At 41.5% G+C, this 22,277-nt stretch overlaps 1 protein-coding gene across 3 annotated transcripts in view; it reads right to left on the bottom strand.

The window, feature by feature from the left end:
* Positions 1-383: 383 nt before the first annotated feature.
* The window catches only part of RGS7BP (regulator of G protein signaling 7 binding protein), an 81,228-nt gene continuing 59,334 nt past the window's right edge, over positions 384-22,277 (bottom strand). For 2 of the 3 annotated variants that reach the window (XM_075269952.1, XM_075269961.1), the window contains 4 exons: positions 6,682-6,812; positions 5,843-5,987; positions 4,871-4,941; positions 384-1,238 (listed from right to left, as the gene is read on the bottom strand). In XM_075269952.1, the coding sequence (XP_075126053.1) occupies positions 1,147-1,238; positions 4,871-4,941; positions 5,843-5,987; positions 6,682-6,812 (439 nt within the window). In that variant the 3' untranslated portion in view covers positions 384-1,146. Of the gene's footprint in view, positions 1,239-4,866; positions 4,942-5,842; positions 5,988-6,681; positions 6,813-22,277 lie in introns of those variants that run through there. The other variant, XM_075269972.1, reaches the window with a different exon arrangement.

Here is a 22,277-nt window from a genome sequence, read left to right as displayed (position 1 = left end):
GAAATGAATGGAAACACCTGGCACGGCGACCGGCCGCCGGCAAAGTGTACGTGCCAGGTGCTTCCATTCATTTCTATGGGTGTGTGCTGTTCGGATCGGCTGATCTGAACAGTGTTCACACATCTCTAGCTGCTGCTCCCGCCAACTGGGACCAATGTACATGCCTTGGTTGCATCACTATATTGTTGTTGCTTAGTATCCATCGTTGATCTATTACATTATCATTTTGCGTCCACTCATTAAGTCTTCCTCGATTTATTATCATGACACGTCCAACATCCACGTTATTTGTGTATGACCCCACCAAGAAACCCAAGAAAGACGCGAAGCATATGTTACACATTTAACTAAAAAAAATTTATTAACAATGTAAAATGTAAGGTATATTTCAGTCTGAGCTAACTCTGGCATGCCCTATCAGATTTAACACTATGTCAATATGCAGACACCATGCTTCAACTTCCTATAGTAACAATATATGGTAAACTGTCTTTCTAGGTCATGAGGATATATCGGGGAATTGAATACACTATCGTAATATATATGTAGAACATCTTCAAAATTGTGAAAATCACACCATTCGATCGAAAGGAAAATACTGATGATCGTCATCAAGATTACAATATATGTACAAGCCATAAATACTTTATTTTCATCCTCTAGTTAGTAGGTTAGAAACTTGGCTGAGGTTTTGGACAAAATCCTGATGCATTGTGGAAGACTAAGTATGATTGAGACAAGAGAGAAAGAACTAAAAATACAAAGTACAGTTATTGGCCTTGATACATCGATATTCGCATAATAATTGCTGTCACTATTATCCATAGTTAACCTCCATTGTGATGCCGATGGAATGGTTTTCCTATAGCACAATACTAGGACATCAAAGCGTTTTGCATATTTATTGTATGCCATGAACATCGGAGTGTTCAGAAAGTCTATTGTAACATATCCAGCCAGTCACTGATGGCTTGGTCACACTTGCCGCTTTCTCCACCGCTTCGTAGTCATGGCGTTCATCTCCCAACTATACAAGGCAGTTTAGGCAACACTGAATACATAATGAATTAACCAACCTCAATACGATATATGACGGCAAAGGTCAAATTATAACGTATCTGCAGAAACAATGGCTTTTCTTTATTTTTAACTGGAGATGAGGCAACACAAGCCAAAGAATCTTCTCTTTCTTCTTCTGACGAGTGGATAAGGTGTCAAGTTGAGGAGGCTACTGTCGTCTGTACATAGAGAAGATAAAATCTGTATTAATCAATCAATGTCCACAGATGTTTTCTGTTAAGTATTTTTTTTCTTTATAGTGATTCTTAAAGGGATTGCGCCACTTAAAGTATTTATCCATTCACTTTAATGGGAGTGCCAGAGATATCCGAGTGCTGTACTTCAGCTATCTCTGGTGCACCCATTGAAGTGAACTGGAATGCCATTTTCCATCACCAGACATGTCTTCACTCAGTCTGGCTGTGGTCAGGATAAATGGGCAGCAGAGGAAAAGGATCTCGAGATTGGTGGTTGTCTCAGTGGTCAGATCTTCAACAATCAGGTAGGTATCCTCTTTCCTATGATTAGTGGATACTTTTTATGGTATAACCCATTTATAGAGGACCCTTCATGTCCTCAGGGAAAGCAGTTTTATATACTGCTAGAAAGCCGACAGTGAGCTGAATTCATGTGCCCTGGAGAAAGAGCGACCAGTGCCATTACCAATAGCTCTGTCAAAAGGGTGATCCTGACATTCCCTGTCTAACTGGGAATGCCCCTCCTGACAGTGCTGTGGGTAGCGCTATACTGTGAGGTCATGATGCTGAGCGGTGAGGAACGCCCCCCCCCCCCCAGTACTAGTCTATGGATGAGTACTGTCAGGAGGGGAGGGGCCTTACTCACTGCTCAGCATAAGGAACGCCCCCTCAGTATAGCGCTACACACAGTACTGTCTTGAGGGGCGTTTCCAGTTAGACTGTCAGGATCACCCTTCTGACAGTGAAGAGCTATCGGTAACGGCACACTGTCGACTTTCTAGCAGTATATAAAACCGCATGTGCCCGAGGACATGAAAGGTCATCTTTAAGGTTTCTTATACTGTAGCCTTAAGATGTATAAGCAGTTTGATTCTTTCTACTGGTTGGAGTCTTTGACCTACATATTATTTGATTTCTGCCATGATTTCACATACACAATTTTATTGTCCGAGCCCTGACGATGAAAAAGATCAGGCAGCACATGGACACCAAATAGACCCATTATAGTGAATGGAACCATCCACATGTCCTTTTTTTCGAAGGCTAAGAGATTGCAAAAATAACATTTTTTTTTTCTATTCATCCTGGCCGGGCTAGTGTATGGGTCAGTGAATAAAAGAATGGATGGCACATGGATGTCATTTGTATGCCGTCAATGCTTTATCCATTTTTCACAGATATATTGCTTGGTAACAGTAAAAAGTTAAAAAGAAAAAAAAAAGCAACCGTTTTTTTTTTATTGGGGACGCACACAAAGATGGCATATGGATCAGACACTAGATTGTACAATGTTTTAAATGGATTGTCCATGTCCAAACAGTCTAACCCTTCGTTCACAACTGCGTTTGGTAATCCATTTGGGGGAGTCCGCATGGGAACCCCGCCGAACGGAATACCGAACGCATTTGCATGCGCTGTGCAGTGAAAGCACACGGATCCCCATAGACTATAATGGGGTCCATGTACTTGCTGCCAGATCTTTGCAGGGACCATGGAAACAGGAAAGTAGTTTACAATCTACTTTCCTCTCTGCATGATTTGTGCGAGCAGTGCGCGGCAAGCACATGGACCCCATTGTAGTCTATGCGGTCTGTATGCTTTCACTGCTTGCAAATGCATTCGGTATTCCGTTCGGGGGTCCCCATGCGGATTCCCCGAACGGATTACCAAATGCAAATGCAAAATGAAGGGGTAAGGGGTAACATATCATTTTTTTTATATCTCTTTAACAGATGTAAAAAACAGACTCAAAATGATGTCTATGTAAATGGATGAGCATACAGTGACCTCCACACTCCAGACTGAAGTGAACCATGCGGTTTTTAATTTTCACAGTATAACAATCCATACAATATACTAATTTGTAACGTTTCGGTCCTCCCGGACCTTCGTTAGACATATATCGCCACAGAGGACAGAATGGATAAGGTGAACCAACAATGCTGTATGGCTTATCTATTCCATCACCTTATCCATTCTATCCTTTGTGGTGATCTATATCTGGGAGGATCGAAACAAATTGATATATTGTATGGATTGCTATAAAATGAAAATTAAAAAAAAAAACAAAAAAAAAAAAACAGGCTTCACTTCAATCTGGAGTGTGGAGATCACTGTATGCTTATGAACTGTTGTGAGTTTCTCTTCCAGCACCTGTACCTATAGGAGTGCCATATTACCATAAAACTTCAATATGTAAATGCATGGTCTTCCATGAACACGTGATCTGAATAGAGTCTTACTCATAACCCTGGAACTCATTGCACAGTCATTCCACCATCTGTACAGTCTCCCCCTCTCCTTCTGTCTCTACCCCTTTCCCCCATAGATTGTAAGCCCTCGCGGGCAGGGCCCTCTACCCCACTGTGCCAGTCGGTCATTGTTAGTATTATATCTACCTGTATATTCTGTGTAACCCCCAAATGTAAAGCACCATGGAATTAATGGTGCTATATAAATAAACAATAATAATAATAATAAAATAATAACAAGAATGGTGGAAGTCTCAAATAATAAGCTGTGACAACCCTCGGGCAATTGGTCACTCCCTTGTGAGCAGCTGTATTGCCTCCCCTACCGTACACTATGTATACATTATTCTACTTGTTAGCACAGTCTCTATGTCTTCACACTGATATATTGATAACTCATTTCCCTGTATTTTTTCATGTCCATCTTCCTTATGTGACATATCAGATGAGTGAATCGTCTGCAGAAACTATTCTAAGATCATTCACTCCTATCTGCCATAAGACAGACTTCTCAATTAAGAATGATGAATCTTCTACCTATTAAATATCCTTTTAATATGAGGAGTGTGAAGACGTACGACTCCTTATTGGACAATCTTTCTAGAATTTTATCTTGTTGGCACCTCGGGCACCACAATCCCACTGCTATATATTCTACAACGGACAGAACTAACTATGATGAATTCCCATGGAACATTTCACTTAGCCTTCATTTACCGCAATTAGTTCTCATCAATTGCATATATAATTGGCTGCCCATCATGTCACGCTGTATATCTACGCTGTACGCTATACAGTACTACAGTGGAAGCCTGGGATCAGTTTATCATGAGTCTAAAGTCTAAAGAACAGTTCACATCGTGTTTTTTCTTCTTATTATCATCCAAACGTCGGATACATTTAAAAACCTGAAGAAATGTATCAAAAATATTGTGAAAGAGATCCAATGACTATAATAATATAAAAAACCCATTGACTATTTCGTGTGAATGTAGCCTAAATCGGTTTGCCACAGCCTGTCTTGACCTCCGTCTACTTTTCTAAAAAGGGGTGAGTAGGTTGCAAAAATTTAGTTTTGCACAGTTTTGTGCCAAAAATGTGCCACTTTTGCACCAGGAACTACTAATTTTAGTGAATTCTCCCAATACACTATTCTACTACAAAACCTGCAAGAAAAAATGCAGCTTTTTTGCCATTTGTGGCATCAGCTTATAAGGGGTTATGGAAAGTGTTCAATGACTGATCTCCAGAATGTATACATCATCTATGAAGGACTCCTGGGGTTTTACTCGGGGCGGTTACATTTTAATAGGATGGCGAGGAAATAATCCTTTGTATAAAGAAGAGAGGACATCTACTTACCTTGGTTTTTTAATGGCAAAGGCATGGTCTCCCTGAGTTTGCTTAAGAGGTTTTTCATTTCCCTCATGTCTCTGAGAAGAAAAATACAATATCCTTAGTGGAGAATTGTACAAACAGATAGTCATTCTCACTCATTCTCCTAGCATCAAGTCATGATTCTGTAAGTACATTTAATGTATAAGCTCCTCTGTCACCATGTGCTCCTCCATGTGGCTGAAGGAATGGCCTTGTACGCTATATTGATATTGTGAAATGTGCACACAATGTATGAATATATGTATGTTTTAATTCTCCATTATTCTAAGGCTACATTCACACTACTGCTATTAATGTCCGTTGCTGTCATCTATTATAGGATGACAGCAATGGACATTAACTGTGGCAGAGTAACGGACACATTAATGGCAATACACAAATTAATATATTTTGTTCGCCTTTCAAAAAATAGCAATAAAAAGTGATCAAAAAGTCTTACATACCAAAAATTGGTACCAATAAAGAGTACAACTTGCCCAGCAAGGAAAGAGCCCTGATATATATCCGTCTCTCCCTCTCCTCAGACTGCATTGTAAGCTTATCTGCTTTTCAAATTCAGGGCATCCCAGGAAAAAAAAATTCCTTGGGGCACCCCTACCAAATAATTTTTACCAAAAGATGGAAGTTTTGCTGTGTTTTTTAGTGCAGTTGGGCCACATCACAACGAAACACAGTGAATGAATGAATTTTTTCCTTTTTCCCCCCAATATTTCCTATTTTCCACCTTTTGTTGCTTTTTATTCAGGGCCTCTAAATCACTACATCTAGGTGTCAGGGCCTCTAAATCACTATCGGCAATACCCTCGCCTTGTAAATTCTGCACCATTTCTACTGTGAATCCAAAGTATGATGCCCCATTGCTGTATATCACGGTATATACGGTAATATACCTCTTCAGCTTTCAGTATTCTTTTCTCGGACTCGTGCTATATTTACCTTTCTGTGTTCTCAATGTCTGTGGAAACCTGCCAACAGTACTGGACATCCACCGGTGACGAAGACGTATCTTCTAGGATGGGAACTTCTGAGCTCTCATCTATTTTGTAGTCTATGATCTTTGGCCCAGCACAATGCTCTCTTCCTTTAAGACAGGAACATATAGAAAATCTCAGGGTAATATAAAATGTAATAAGCAAGTTACATGATTCAGACACTGCACATCCCACAGCTACTGTATATGTATATGGACCGAAAACCTATTCATAAAAACTTTTTTGATTTATAGGAACTCCGTGAACTTTCTATTCAAAGCACTGCGAGATGAACCACGATGCGTTCCTGCTGCGTTTTTTCCCACAGTGCCTTAGCGCTGCGGATCGTCCCGTGGGGCCTTGGCCTAAAGGGGTTTTGTAGACTAAAAATACTGATGACCTATCCTAAGGATTGGTGGGGGTCCCATATCCGGCGGCCCCACTGATCAGCTGTTCTTTGTGTAATGGCCAACTCAGGTTACTACAGCTTAGTTCCCATTTAACAGCTGAGAGTTACAGTAGCTACAACTGTTTGTCCATCCTACAAAGATAAGGAACTTAACTGCAGTAATCACTAACTGCCACTACATGGTGGATGGCGCTGTCTGCTATTTAAAATAACTGCACCACAGCTACTGATACCAGCTGGTTCCTCTGGGTGCCGCATGTCGGACCCCCACTACAATGATATTGATGGCCTATTCTAAGGATAGGTCAGAAATTACTTTTCAAGGTAGAAATAGGGAATATTTGGGTGACAGACTCACTTTACGCAATGAATTCCTTTGCAATAATTGGAGTTACCTTTCCGCTGGTGCTGAAGGGAGCCTAGAAGACACATGGATTTTAGCATTTCGGTTGTATACATTTCTAGGCAGCACTGCAACTGAATATAAAGTCTGCAGATTTCGGGGTGGATCTCCCCATCTTCTGCTCTAAAACGAGAAAACATAAAGAAAGCTGAAGTACAGGAACACGCAGAGTCATTCATAAATGTGTGCCGGGAGTAATCTGGTCAGTGCAGACGGCGAGCTGCGAGCGCACAGCAGGTCTCCACGTTGTGCGGATAATGAGTCTCAGCTGTGCGCTTGTGAATGACGGGAAAACTGTCACAGGAGGAAATCTCCAGATGAGCCCAGACACTAGAACTGTCAATATCTGCCTAAATGTGAATGTGCAGAGAGAAACTACACAGAGAAGAAAGCAAGATCACCAAAATGCCTTTAAAGACGTTCTCCATATGCTTGAAAGGAACACTGTTACAATGCTCTTATCAGACTCTATAAGAAAAGATGCTATAAAAACACTGCCAAGAGCTGAATAGTTGGACCCCACCAATCTAAAACGGATGCCCTATCCTAGGGTATGTTCACACGGCGGAAAATGGATTCCACGTCTGAACATACAGTACAGACCAAAAGTTTGGACACACCTTCTCATTCAAAGAGTTTTCTGTATTTTCATGACCATGACAATTGTAGATTCGCACTGAAGGCATCAAAACTATGAATGAACACATGTGGAATTATATACTTAACAAAAGAGTGTGAAACAACTGAATTATATCCTAGGTTCTTCAAAGTACCACCTTTTTATTTGATTACTGCTTCGCACACTCTTGGACGCCACTGCTGAGTCAGCCACGGAATCCGCTGCAAGAAGGGTCATATCGCTTCTTTTTTCTGCTACTAGCTAGCGGGAAAAAGAAGCAAGCGGCTCCCATTGAAGTCAATGCGAGCTGTTTTGGCAGGCGGATTTTGAGAAGGACTCCACGTCAAAATCTGCTGCCAAAAAACTCTGTGTGAACTAGCCATTAAAAGGATATCCAGGAATTTCAGGAGGCTTGTGAAGGTGAAAATTAAAAAAACCCCTGATACTCACCTGTCCCCAATGCTATGGTGTCTCCCACCGCTTAGTGGTCACCTGCAGCAGAACAAGCCCCAGGGAGCCGCAGTAGAGGACAGTGGTAGGTAACCTGGAGCACTGTGATACTCCACCTTCCCTAGCCTCCTTGCAGAAAACAATTTCCTGGACAATCCCTTTAAAAAAAAGTTGAAAACCAATGGCGTACATACCATAGAGGCGGTGTAGGCAATTGGTGAATGGCTGGTGGAGAGGAGGAGGGGGCTGCAAGTCCCTCTCACATGACTTTGATCACTTTTGATGTGAATTCTCCTTTGTGAATTTTTCCCTCCTTTGCTGAGATATCGCTGTTTAAAACAATATGCAAATGAGCTCTTTGGAGCAAGGAGGGACTTGGTGCTTACCACCTCGGAGAAATGGCATTGCCCTCATTACTTTAAGGAGCTCATTTGCATATAAAAGAATGGAATATCTTTATCTTGGTAAACCAAACTTATCAGGGTGGACATGCTGGGTTCTGGTGACTCCCTTCACAGTATATCAAACTGTTAAAGTGACAGTCTATTTAGGATGTAAGAGAAGTAATGTGACTTAACTACGTACTAGGGGTGAGTACAACACCCTAAAGCTTGGATAGAAGAACAATAAAGCTGCAGTCAGGAGTCTAGCCTGGATGGGAAGAGAAGTGGCCAGTGAGTGTAACGTGTAGCCTCACCAGAGATCTGGAGTCTGATATATTAATAGAATTGCAGCGCCAGAGACAGCATAGAGACTGTGCCTGTGTGTGTGAGGGGCCGGCAAGGATTGGTAAACCTCAAGAATGAGCAACACTGCCAAGAGCGTGCAGTTATGACCAGATCTGTCAGGATGCTGCTGCCGAGCCAAGGTGACAGGGAAAAAATGTGACCAGAACAAGTAAGAGATTGAGCTGATGTGATACAGACAGTTGCAAACTGAGGTGCAAGAACCATCACTGTGTCACAAGTGTCAGCAGAGTTACGTAAATGCCAATGTGTTATCATGCAGAACTGTTGAAACCATCATGCAGGTTGCCTCATTTGGAAACATCATAACCACCAAGCTTGCTGCCTTCCTGTGTGTAAAGCAGTAAAGATTCTCCAATTTATTAAAAGGCCAGTAATTGAATTAATTTGTATGAAAGTAAATATGTAACTATGTATCTAATTATATAATATTAATTATTGGATTATATCATTAGAAATAATGAATCAATTTATAGTCATAGTCGACAACTTTTTTCCAACTCCTATTCCAGCCAAAACTGGCTCCAATTCCTACTCTACAGCCCTTTCTAATTTGTACTGGTCCTTGCTGCATTATACTCCAGAGCTGGATTCACTATTTCTACAACTGAAACCTCGCAGTATTCCTCAATGCCACACAAGGCGATTTTTATTCTGGGAAGTATTATGGCTCAGCTTTGTACAGAGCTGTAATGGGGCTATTATAGAGATGTCCGAGCCCCTACTGTGCCCCGCCAATATTAAATGCTTTTGTTTGGTCTGACAATGTAGGGATCCAACAAGTACAGTCCTATGAAAAAGTTTGGGCACCCCTATTAATCTTAATCATTTTTAGTTCTAAATATTTTGGTGTTTGCAACAGCCATTTCAGATTAATATATCTAGTAACTGATGGACACAGTAATATTTCAGGATTGAAATGAGGTTTATTGTACTAACAGAAAATGTGCAATATGCATTAAACCAAAATTTGACCGGTGCAAAAGTATGGGCACCTCAACAGAAAACCTCAACAGAAAAGTGACATTAATATTTAGTAGATCCTCCTTTTGCAAAGATAACAGCCTCTAGTCGCTTCCTGTAGCTTTTAATCAGTTCCTGGACCCTGGATGAAGGTATTTTGGACCATTCCTCTTTACAAAACAATTCAAGTTCAGTTAAGTTTGATGGTCGCCGAGCATGGACAGCCCGCTCTCAAATGATCTGAAAACAAAGATTGTTCAACATAGTTGTTCAGGGGAAGGATACAAAAAGTTGTCTCACAGATTTAACCTGTCAGTTTCCACTGTGAGGAACATAGTAAGGAAATGAAAGACCACAGGGACAGTTCTTGTTAAGCCCAGAAGTGGCAGGCCAAGAAAAATATCAGAAAGACAGAGAAGAAGAATGGTGAGAACAGTCAAGGACAATTCACAGACCACCTCCAAAGAGCTGCAGCATCATCTTGCTGCAGATGGTGTCACTGTGCATCGGTCAACAATACAGCGCACTTTGCACAAGGAGAAGCTGTATGGGAGAGTGATGAGAAAGAAGCCGTTTCTGCACGTACGCCACAAACAGAGTCGCCTGAGGTATGCAAAAGCACATTTGGACAAGCCAGCTTCATTTTGGAAACAAAAATTGAGTTGTTTGGTTATTAAAAAAAGGCGTTATGCATGGCGTCCAAAAAGAAACAGCATTCCAAGAAAAGCACATGCTACCCACTGTAAAATTTGGTGGAGGTTCCATCATGCTTTGGGGCTGTGTGGCCAATGCCGGCACCGGGAATCTTGTTAAAGTTCAGGGTCGCATGGATTCCACTCAGTATCAGCAGATTCTTGAGAATAATGTTCAAGAATCAGTGACAAAGTTGAAGTTACGCCGGGGATAGATATTTCAGTGAGACAATGATCCAAAACACCGCTCCAAATCGACTCAGGCATTCATGCAGAGGAACAATTACAATGTTCTGGAATGGCCATCCCAGTCCCCAGACCTGAATATCATTGAACATCTGTGGGATGATTGGAAGCGGGCTGTCCATGCTCGGCGACCATCAAACTTAACTGAACTTGAATTGTTTTGTAAAGAGGAATGGTCCAAAATACCTTCATCCAGGATCCAGGAACTGATTAAAAGCTACAGGAAGCGACTAGAGGCTGTTATCTTTGCAAAAGGAGGATCTACTAAATATTAATGTCACTTTTCTGTTGAGGTGCCCATACTTTTGCAGCGGTCAAATTTTGGTTTAATGCATATTGCACATTTTCTGTTAGTACAATAAACCTCATTTCAATCCTGAAATATTACTGTGTCCATCAGTTATTAGATATATCAAACTGAAATGGCTGCTGCAAACACCAAAATATTGAGAACTAAAAATGATTAAGATTAATAGGGGTGCCCAAACTTTTTCATAGGACTGTAGAAAAAACTGTATCATTGGACTCTGTATGACAGGAGGTATTGTTCCCTAGTTTCCCTAGAGAACATACCTGCACATACATACTTGCCAGGGTTTGATCGGCGGCGCACTGTATGGCCAAATGGTTACAGTCCACATACAGTCTTGTTATGTGCATGAGCCTTAAATCTACTGTAGAAAAACAATCTGTCTCCCTGCATTACAATAAAAAAACTGTTAAGCTGTCAGGGTTATGTCTGACAACAGGGAGGTCAATTGAATTGAATAAATCACAATTTTTTTCCCAAACAATCTGAGGAGTGGGATTATACCCCGATATGGATTCAGAAATATAATAAGATACCATCTTTTTTACATAGAGAAGATACTGTAACATTCAGTTCTATGCTGTATAACATAGGTAGGACCACTAGGTGGCAGTCCTTACTTTCTTGATTTCATTTTATTCGACTCGTATAACTTTTTAAGCTGCCTGTTTTTCTGTTCTCGGATGTTGAACAAGGGCACTTTACATCAGTTTTTCTCACATCGGGAATTTATACAAGTGTATATTATCCCTAATATTCTGTATAATACAATATCATTATCTTACACATGAATAGCTCTTCCTCTGACAACTAATATTGGCTACGTAGTCAGAAAATATAAGATATGTCATCGTAATATATTCTCATTATTTTTTTTTTTGGTCTTTCCTGTAACGTAGTATAGAAATATGGAAACTGTCAGTACGTAGGTCTTATCACGGCTTTATTTTATTCTAGTTGTGGCTGGTCTACATTTATCCACCCTGCAGAATTCCCTTAAAATTGTAATCTTGGCGGTTGGATTGCCTATAAAACCTCTGCCACTAGGTGTCTCCCTGCTAGTTTGCAGCTTAATTCCTAGAGGGCAGCATACAGAGGCACTGTTCTCCTAATTACATCCTGGAGAATAGATTTGCATATTTTTTCCCCAGAATCCCTAGCGGAGCAATAATAATAATAATAATAATAATAAAACATTTTATTTATATATGACTTGTAAGTTTCCGTACGCCTATGTAGGCACACACTGTCCCTAATGTGTATGATTATCCCCTGACCCTGGTCTATAGTCTCTCACTCTGCCAAATTAGTATCCCTGCACTATGCTGAGGAGGTCCAAAAGACAGGAACATAGCTGGGAATCTGTTCCTTTTGGAATAGAAATACTAATTTGGCAATAAACTCCGCATCATGTTAATGGGCTTTTTAACTGAGTCATGCATGATGTTAAGGGGGCTGTCCCTAGAGGGCAGCATACAGAGGCACTGTTCTCCTAATTACATCCTGGAGAATAGATTTGCATATTTTTTATGCTTTCATGTGCAAGATGGCTTCAGAGTGAGTGTAGGGGGAAGTTCTTTTCTCTTCACACAGTAAATACAGATGACAGGCGGCTGATACTCCTACAGGTCTGTAGAATGTTTTCTCTGTGCAAAAGACTGAACATTCTGCATACAGATAAGTAAAAAGTCCTCTATGTAGTTGCATCTATTTCTGGCTGCTTGTGTAATTACAGATGGGATATTAGTCACAGACAACAGCTGGTTTACTGGTTGCTGTTTTCTTAGGTCATGCCTGCATGTATTAATGTGCAGTTCAGTATTCCTAGATCTCCTATATTATGGTCACCTGGGTTTTTCTCAGCAATTTGTTTGCCATTATACAGTTACTCCTGGCAGAATGGCAAAACAGTATCAGTAATGGATAAAGGAGATGGCAGACTGTTCCTTATTGTACATATACCCGCAGCGTCACAGACAAATGGAGAAAATAAAGCTGTTTCCGCAACGTGGGACCTTAGTCTTAGGCGCCACAGGCAGCGTGAACGCATCACAGTTCTTCCTACAACACTTTGAACAGGAAGTTCACAGAGTTTTCCTCCGCGGACTTTCTGTTACAATTATATCTATGGGGAAGCCGCCGACATTTCCGTAGATATAATTGACATGCTGCGATTTTCAATATCACAATGGCTTTGGAAATCGCAGTGTGTCCGCGCTGCAATTTTTCCTGCAAAGTGAGGTTGGGATTTGAACGAATCCCATCCACTTTGCAAGTACTGTACAACACCACGATTTTTCCCATGGCGTTTCTGGCCCGTGGGGCCTTGGCCTTAAGGTGTTAAGTTATTTGAAGCGGCAGCGCCCAACATGACAGTGGCTTCCACATCACAATACACATAGCGTCATATTCATCAGTCCCATCCTAGTAAATAGATTGAGCTGTGATGGCAAGCAAAGCTTCTCAGAAATGTATGGTGTTGTGCTTGGTAAGTACTGACAAGGCTCCAACACCCAAATGCTGCAGACTTTTAAAACATCTTAATCGGCCCGGGTCTTAAAAATTCCAAAACTTTAAAAAATTTCTTGGAGTTGCTGACACCTGTGACTTTTTATTTTTCAGTATATGGGGATGCATAAGGCGTCGACCCCCCTGAACAAAGTGAAACTTCGTGCCCAGAAGAAAAGGACATGAAGACAGGTGAGTATGATGGGGGGAGTATTGACGACATTCCGTTTCTGGAAACGGAGAAATCTGGGTAATTATACATTTTTTATAAAGTAAGTACCCGTATATACTCGAGTATAAGCCGACCCAAATATAAGCCGAGGCCCCTAATTTTACCACAAAAAAACTGGGAAAACTTATTGACTCGAGTATAAGCCGAGGGGGGAAAATGCAGCAGCTACTGGAAAATTTCAAAAATTAAAATGGTCGGAGTTTTTGGGTGCAGTAGTTGCTGGGAAAGGGGAGGGGGTGTTTTGGTTGTCTGTCTGCCCCTTCCCTGAGCTTGAGGACTGGGTTTTTTCCCCCACTTGGAATTCAGCCTGTCTGAATATAGGGTATCTGCAGTGCTCCTATTAACCCCTTCCCGACGGAACAGGAGCACTGCAGATACCCTATATTCAGTAGACCGGGCACTTTCAGACACAGGGATACCTAATGTGTATGTGTGTCACAGTCATTTTCTACTTCTGTATGTATTCTAGGGAAAGGAGCGATTTAGAACTTTTATTTTTTAATTTTTTTAAAATCTTTTTTTTTTTTTTTTTGCACTATTTTATAGGAGATTCTATACATTGATAGTTTGGCTGGTCATAGACCACCCCCCCTGACTCGAGTATAGGCCGAGTGGGGCTTTTTCAGCACAAAAACTGGGCTGAAAAATTCGGCTTATACTCGAGTATATACGGTAAAAAAGAAGTTTGGTGGGGGGGAGCATTTAGTTTAGTGTTAGATTTTCATTTTATTCTGGACAAACCCCTTTAATTCACCCGTGCCTATAGGTAGGGATCATTTGGGCAAAGCTTTTAGTGTAAAGCTGAGCTTGTGACTGCACTAAGCGTATTCTGATTTATATCAATCCTCTTATTAAGAAACATTAGCTCTGCTACATCTTTCTATTGCCATAGTTGTCATCTGTTGCCATAGTTGTCATCTATTCATATGCTCGTGTTAATTGAGACGTTGTACTCTATTGCTCTGCGGAGCTCACACCGCGCGTCTTATCATTTTCTTTCCTCCATGAAAGCTTTTCAGAAAACGACCGAGTCATCTCAATTATAGAGAGTCAGCAATAATATTTTTAATTTATTTATTTTTTTAATGTAGCTTTGCATAAATCTTAATGTTTTATTGTTAACTGGGGGCTTAAACTGGTCTCATGAGTCATCCTAAAGAATATTTTCTGAACTCAAAAGAGATCAAAGAGCTAATGAATATTCTGCCATTCATTTGGTTACGCATTATGATGTAAAAAAATAAAAAAGTGGAGATGAAAGTATTAAATAAAACAGTATCAGCCGTATCTGGAGGCAATGAACGCACAGCTCGGAGAGGAATCTGAGTATTGCTTCACCTAACCACTGACAAGTATCATGAGATGGGCAGAGCCGAGCACATTGATTTGTAGGGCAGCCATAAGAGGACCTGTCACCAGGGGGTTGGAATTCTAAATGAACTAAGATATAAACTGAAAGAAGAGAAATAGAAGAATTTTATCTCACCTAGTGTAATGGAATTGCTAAGACAGCAATTCCCAGAACTGTTAAACCCTGGGAGGGGCACAAGAGACAGTGAGCCCTAAGCTGAAGCCCCCCGCTTTCCCTTCCTATTGCCAGGCCCTATCCTAGGTAATAGGCGACAACCACGAGGACAAACCCTCCCTGAATACGTGAAACACAAAACGCAGACAAGACGAACAACAACAAAGGGAGGTCAGCTAGCCAGGGTTCGGTAACAGGAGAGTGATGCAGTGCCAAATCGGAGTCAAGAGAATAGTCAATGAGGAAAGCCAAAGGTCAGGTATAATAGTATAAGCAACAGGTACAGTAAGAGCAGGTATGCGCATGGCAATAACAAGCACTGGTGTGAATGGGAACCAAGGCTAAATAGGGAGGAAGAACCCGCCCATGGAGTTCAGAGGAAGGCAGGCTGTCAATCAAAGGGCAAGGCCAGATTAACCACTAAATGGACAGAGGCAACCTAGGCAGAAGACAGGTGTGGTGCAAATCCAATTAAGGACTAGAGCCATGTTCACACAGTGCAACTAAAAACTTTACGCAGATTATCAAACTGCACGCGCCTCCTGCGCCGCAGCACACGAGCAGAGGGTGGCGCAGGGGCCCGAACAGGCAGAGATGTTACAGTACCCCCCCTTTTATGAGGGGCCACCGGACCCTCACCAGACAAACCAGCTCTAGAGGGATTCTGAGTTTTCCCTGCCTTGTATTTTGGTTCTGCTTGAACCACAGACACTTGAGAACCAGGCAAACATTTTTTATTCATCCGGCGTTTCTGATACCACCAGGTTTTAATACCGGAGGGGCGCTCCCAACTTTTAGTAGCTGAGACCTTCTCCACAGTGACACAATCTACAGAATGTAAAGCAATACAGTGAGATGAGCACTGATCTCCCCACTTTACCAACTCCTTTTTACCCCAATCCAAAATAGGGTTATGGAGCTTCAGCCAGGGGAACCCCAAAATAACATCAGCAGAGAGATTCTCCATAACAAAAAGGCTTATGACCTCTGAATGTGTAGAACCCACTTGCAAAGAGATCAAGGGGGTTTTAAACCTGACTTTACCTCTGGCCAGTGGAGTAGAATCCGCTCCCGTAACAGACATAGGCGAGTCCAGTGGCAAAAGCTCAATGCCCAAAGATTCAACAACTGAATATTTAACAAAATTTGCTGCAGACCCAGAGTCAATTAGGGCCTTGCCAGAAACAGATCTGTCCCCAGAGGACAAAGACACAGATAACAACATCTTATTGTTATTTCCACCAAATACCTGGTTGCCTGAGTGGTTCTTCTGATTACCACTCAGGCACTGAAGTTTTTGCGAAGGTGACAAGGGTCTGATAGAGCAGTCTCGGATGACATGACCAGAGGAACCACAGTACAGGCAGAGGTTATTCCTGAGACGATGCTCTCGTCGTGTCTTGGCGTCCATAGCTCCCAGTTGCATGGGTTCCTCACCAGAAGTGATGGGAGGAAAGGTAGGTTTTTCAGAGGAGAGAGAGGAAGAGACAGAAAACTTGGAGGCAACAGACCCTACTCTCTCTTTTAAATTTTCTCGGATCTTGCGGTCAATACGGACCGCCAAAGTCATGGCTTTCTCAAGTGTCGGGGGATCTGGGTGACCAACCCAGAACTCCTTAACACGGTCACACAAACCTTTTTTAAAGTGAGCCTTTAGCGCTGACTCACACCAACCTGCAGTTACACTGTACTTACGGAACTCTGCGCAATACTCCTCTGCAGAGCGTTTTCCCTGCCGCATGGTGAGGAGTTGAGATTCCGCAAGCGCAATGTGGTCTGGCTCAGCATAGATAGAGCCCAGGGACTTAAAAAATTTTTCCACATCAGACCACTCATCAGCCTCAGCAGGGAGTTTAAGGGCCCAAGCTTGTGGGTCCCCCTGTAGCAGAGATATAACCACTCCCACCATTTGGGCCTGAGTCACATGTGGATTAATCCGAAAATACAAGCGACAAGACTCCCTGAACGTCTCAAATTTTTCACGGTCCCCTGAGAAACGATCTGGGAGTAACATCTTGACCTTGTAAGGTGCCAAAACAGCTGGGGATGATGCAGCAGCCTCAGTTAGGGTCTGAACCTGTTTAGCAAGCTCAGCTACCAGGCCTGTCAATCCCTCCAACTTGGCTGCAAAGCACTGAATAGGATCCATGCTGTCTGTAGGGAAGCAATGGATGTAGGTTTTTGGGCTTGTTATTATGTAAGGGAATTGCTAAGACAGCAATTCCCAGAACTGTTAAACCCTGGGAGGGGCACAAGAGACAGTGAGCCCTAAGCTGAAGCCCCCCTCTTTCCCTTCCTATTGCCAGGCCCTATCCTAGGTAATAGGCGACAACCACGAGGACAAACCCTCCCTGAATACGTGAAACACAAAACGCAGACAAGACGAACAACAACAAAGGGAGGTCAGCTAGCCAGGGTTCGGTAACAGGAGAGCGATGCAGTGCCAAATCGGAGTCAAGAGAATAGTCAATGAGAAAAGCCAAAGGTCAGGTATAATAGTATAAGCAACAGGTACAGTAAGAGCAGGTATGCGCACGGCAATAACAAGCACTGGTGTGAATGGGAACCAAGGCTAAATAGGGAGGAAGAACCCGCCCATGGAGTTCAGAGGAAGGCAGGCTGTCAATCAAAGGGCAAGGCCAGATTAACCACTAAATGGACAGAGGCAACCTAGGCAGAAGACGGGTGTGGTGCAAATCCAATTAAGGACTAGAGCCATGTTCACACAGTGCAACTAAAAACTTTACGCAGATTATCAAACTGCACGCGCCTCCTGCGCCGCAGCACACGAGCAGAGGGTGGCGCAGGGGCCCGAACAGGCAGATATGTTACACCTAGTCTTGGATTTCATGGTGTGATTTTCCTTTATCATGTACAGAAGAGCTTTCCATCATTTGGTAGCGGTATACACAATACTGTAGACATCTGTCCACTACAGAAGACAGTTTGACACTGGGGTCAGCAACTATTATGAAATACAACTTGCAATAATAACTTTCATATAAAGCCCAAAAACAGAGAATTAGTGGCAAATTTCTAGGTGTATTGACCGAACCTCTCCCTACTCAACCAATAGATTAAACAGTCCCTAAGGCAAGCATTATCGTATAAAAGGAGGCCTTAAAGGGGTATTCTCATGTCCCTTGCTCACCAGTCTTCGCTGCTGCAAAGACTTCTTTCTTCCTGGTTTTCTACGTCAATTGGTGTGCGGGGTCTCATATGCAAAGCCACACTGTCCGACTACCTCCAGTTTAGCTTTTCCCCCAAATTAACATGAGTAGAACACTATGCTAAAAAAGCGCACTGCCACAGAAAATGTTTAGCAAAAAATATATAAAGCTTTATTTAAATACATTTTAAAACATATATAAGACAGAAATAATGAATGGGGTGATACAACCAAACAGAACAATGAAGGCCCAAGATGAAATACTAATGGTTGATGATGAATAAATGACACTTACATTACATATATATAAGGATATGTGAAACATCCATGGTTTCTAAAGTGCATATATAACATATAGTTTTTTAAAGTGCAAATATTCTGTGAAATAACATGATACCAAGTGGTAAATTACCTATGGGTGGACCTTCATGTAGTGAACGCGCCCCGACGCGCGTTTCGCCACTACCGTGGCTTCGTCAGGGGGAAAAAAAGATCATCTTTTTTTCCCCCTGACGAAGCCACGGTAGTGGCGAAACGCGCGTCGGGGCGCGTTCACTACATGAAGGTCCACCCATAGGTAATTTACCACTTGGTATCATGTTATTTCACAGAATATTTGCACTTTAAAAAACTATATGTTATATATGCACTTTAGAAACCATGGATGTTTCACATATCCTTATATATATGTAATGTAAGTGTCATTTATTCATCATCAACCATTAGTATTTCATCTTGGGCCTTCATTGTTCTGTTTGGTTGTATCACCCCATTCATTATTTCTGTCTTATATATGTTTTAAAATGTATTTAAATAAAGCTTTATATATTTTTTTGCTAAACATTTTCTGTGGCAGTGCGCTTTTTTAGCATAGTGTTCTATTTATATTGCTTTGCCAATTTTTTGCCCTATATTTAGTTGTGTATCCCCAAATTAACATGTAGCTCCACCCACCACATAGGGTGATCCTATGGGATGACTGAAGGGCCTGTGATGTCATCAAAGGTCCTATAACACTTGGATTTAGCTTGTTCTATATAGAGTCGGCTAAATCCTAGTGGGCAAAGGAACCAGGTCCTTCTATTCACTAGCTTTTAGCCTTCTCTATATAAGAAAGCTAAATCCTAGTGAGCAGAGAGACCAGGTCCTTTAGCCCACTAGGATTTAGACTGTTTTATATAAGAAAGCAGAACTCATTTCCCCCCTCCTTTATCTGAGAGCAGGAAGCTAGGTCACATGTGGTGCAGACACAGGAACAGCTACAGACACAGGCTCGCACCCGTGCACTTAGCCCCTCCTCCTTCCCCCCTGAGAGCAGGCAGCTATGTCACTTGACATTTGAGCAGATAATCCCAAGAGCCATAGAAACGCAGTGTCAAGAATGAAGTGAATAAATTAAGATAGTGGACAAACAAAGCAGTTTTGCTGAAGCAGTGTATTTAGGAAAAGTCTTAAATCCACATTAACAAGCAGTATAGATAGGATCCTTGTTATGGGACAACCCCTTTAAGGGAAGTCTGAGTTTTCATGAAAAGTTATATTTCAACTTTCATGTGCAGGTTGGACAGTATGTTTTGTGACTGTATAAGATGGACAGTATGTTTTGTGACTGTATAAGATGGACAGCATGTTTTGTGACTGTATAAGGGTGGACAGTATGTTTTGTGACCGTATAAGGGTGGACAGTATGTTTTGTGACTGTATACGATGGACAGTATGTTTTGTGACTGTATAAGGTTGGACAGTATGCTTTGTGACTGTATAAGGGTGGACAGTATGTTTTATGACTGTATAAGCCTTCATACATGGTGACCTACTAGTCTTCTGCTGATAATATTCACATTACGGCTGCAACACATTTTACATTTATCTCTGAGGCTGTGAGCATGTACTGTAAGGAGCAGTCTGCCCCCTTCTCTATCCATTACTACTACTACTGCTGGTTTTATATGTAATTCTGTCAGGAGTGACTGTAAAATAGCAAACAAATAGCTAAGAAAAGCCCAAATATAGGAGATCCAGTAACTATGAACTATAAGTATAGGGCAAATACATGAAGACAGCTAAAAGATCTCTGACACAGGAAAAGAGCAATCTATGAGCACAGCCAAAAAAAAATAGCTTGCTGCCTGTGAATAATATCCAATCTAAAAGCACACAAACAGACAGAAGTAAATACAAGTATAGAGAAGACATTTCTTACAATGTAGGCTGTGAGATGCAAAATGTTCAGTCCAGTGCACAAAGAAAGCAGTTTGCAGAAATGTGTGAAGCTTGTGTGGAGAATCAGCCCCCTCCTCGCTATTCACTATGTGAAGACAGAACAGAACTTCTCCCTTGACTAACCGTGAACCCGTCTTGTATCTATGGACAGAAGTTCCCTAGTAACAGGGAGTGAACTGCAAATTAGCTATAAGGGAGAAACCTAGTGGCAGGAATTTAGAGAGGTTTTTCAGGCAGAAAGCAGCAATATTTTTATTTAAAGTACATCACATTTTGATCCAAAATCACATGATCTATGAAATGGAACTAAGTTGTCTGAAAAGTTAGTGTCATTTAAATAGACAACAGGACAAACAATAACTTTCTTATTAGTGGGATTTTTTTGCCTGGTAATTACAGCTAAATAGAACAGATATCTGATGGACCCCATTATAGTTATTGGGGTCTCTTAGGTTCCATTTGTGCTTGTCATAAAGCGGATCAGATTTTCCGGATTTCCGGTCCTCTGACAGAAACAATTTTGGAAGTGTACACAAAACACAGCTTTGTCGGAATAAAAAAAGCCCTGGAAATGGGTAATACAAAATAAAAGACTTGGAAAAAGATAAATTTAGATTTATTTTTTTTTCACGCTTATGGGAGATTCTTGATTTTAATCTTGATTTTTATGACTTTACTTAACTGAACTTTAAAAACTTCAGTGCGTTGGGATAGGGAGATGTTGTTAGATACATACCCATAGGATAGATACATAAATACATAGATACACATATCCAGGCTCTCATCCTACCACACAACTACTGATGATAATGAAAGATCTTAGTTTTCAGTGGGAATAGAAAGCCTGCAAGGCATTTATTAGACTCTAGAGCAGGGCTAACATTGATTTCACGATTCTGATAAAAATCAGAATTGAAATTTTCTGAAATGGCTAATTAAGCAAATGAATTCAATTAATTGCACAGCCATAGCTGTAACAGACTGAATCAGCACGCTCAACAGTGTTCAGGTCCCATCCTGCACTATTCAGTTCTCAGTAGCACTGACCACTATGGAGTAGAAGATGCTTATATAAAACGTAATATAAAGTCAGGGCATCTCTCAACATCAAGGATCAACTATTCTCCCACCCCACTGACACTAAAGCCCTGAAGTAGCAAACTGATGCTAGGTTCACACTGGTATTTGTCTCTCCGTCGTTCAGATGTCTCCATGCCCAGTATAGTGGTTGGTTGTTGTCCCACCTTGTGCAGCCACCTTGTGCGGGTGCCAGGTATACAGGGGCAGAGCTGCCTACTCGACTCCTGAGCTCAGAATCATAAGTTATACATAATTCTTTCTAACAGAAAATGATATATCATCTCCGCTCCTCCAGCTCTATAGCCCACTGCCTGCAGACCGGACTCCATTATCAAGGTAACAGGTTTCCTTTGAGGAGTTATCTTCACCAAATGGCTAAATGACACATTCAGGTTTACTAACTTTGCACCAAAATAATAAAATGCATTAAAGTTTCACATTTAGTCATGTCGCAAAAAAAAAAAAGATAAACTGCACAAAGTATAAAAGAACTGCTCAATGAACAGAGTGCAGTCCTTCCATTTATCTTTGCAAGACAAGGTAACATTTCAAAGGCATATCGATCCATCAATGACATCAATGTACAGTACTGTTATGGGGGAGTGAAGAGAGTCAGTTGGTAAAAAGGATTCCTACTTATCCCTGCCATTGTTCCCGCAGTTGCTTCAACAACCAAGTGTTGTGTACGACACATGATCACACTTAAGAAGCAAGCAAGATGCCAGGAGCGACTACGAAACTGGCAGGAATTATGTAGGATTACAAAGGTTGGAAAGCCTATTAACTGAAATGTTGTGATGTTGCAATACCAGACCCAAACTATGG

This window comes from Leptodactylus fuscus, chromosome 1 (assembly GCF_031893055.1).
Source record: "Leptodactylus fuscus isolate aLepFus1 chromosome 1, aLepFus1.hap2, whole genome shotgun sequence".
Lineage (NCBI taxonomy): Eukaryota > Metazoa > Chordata > Amphibia > Anura > Leptodactylidae > Leptodactylus > Leptodactylus fuscus.
This window is presented reverse-complemented; position numbering and strand designations above follow the sequence as displayed.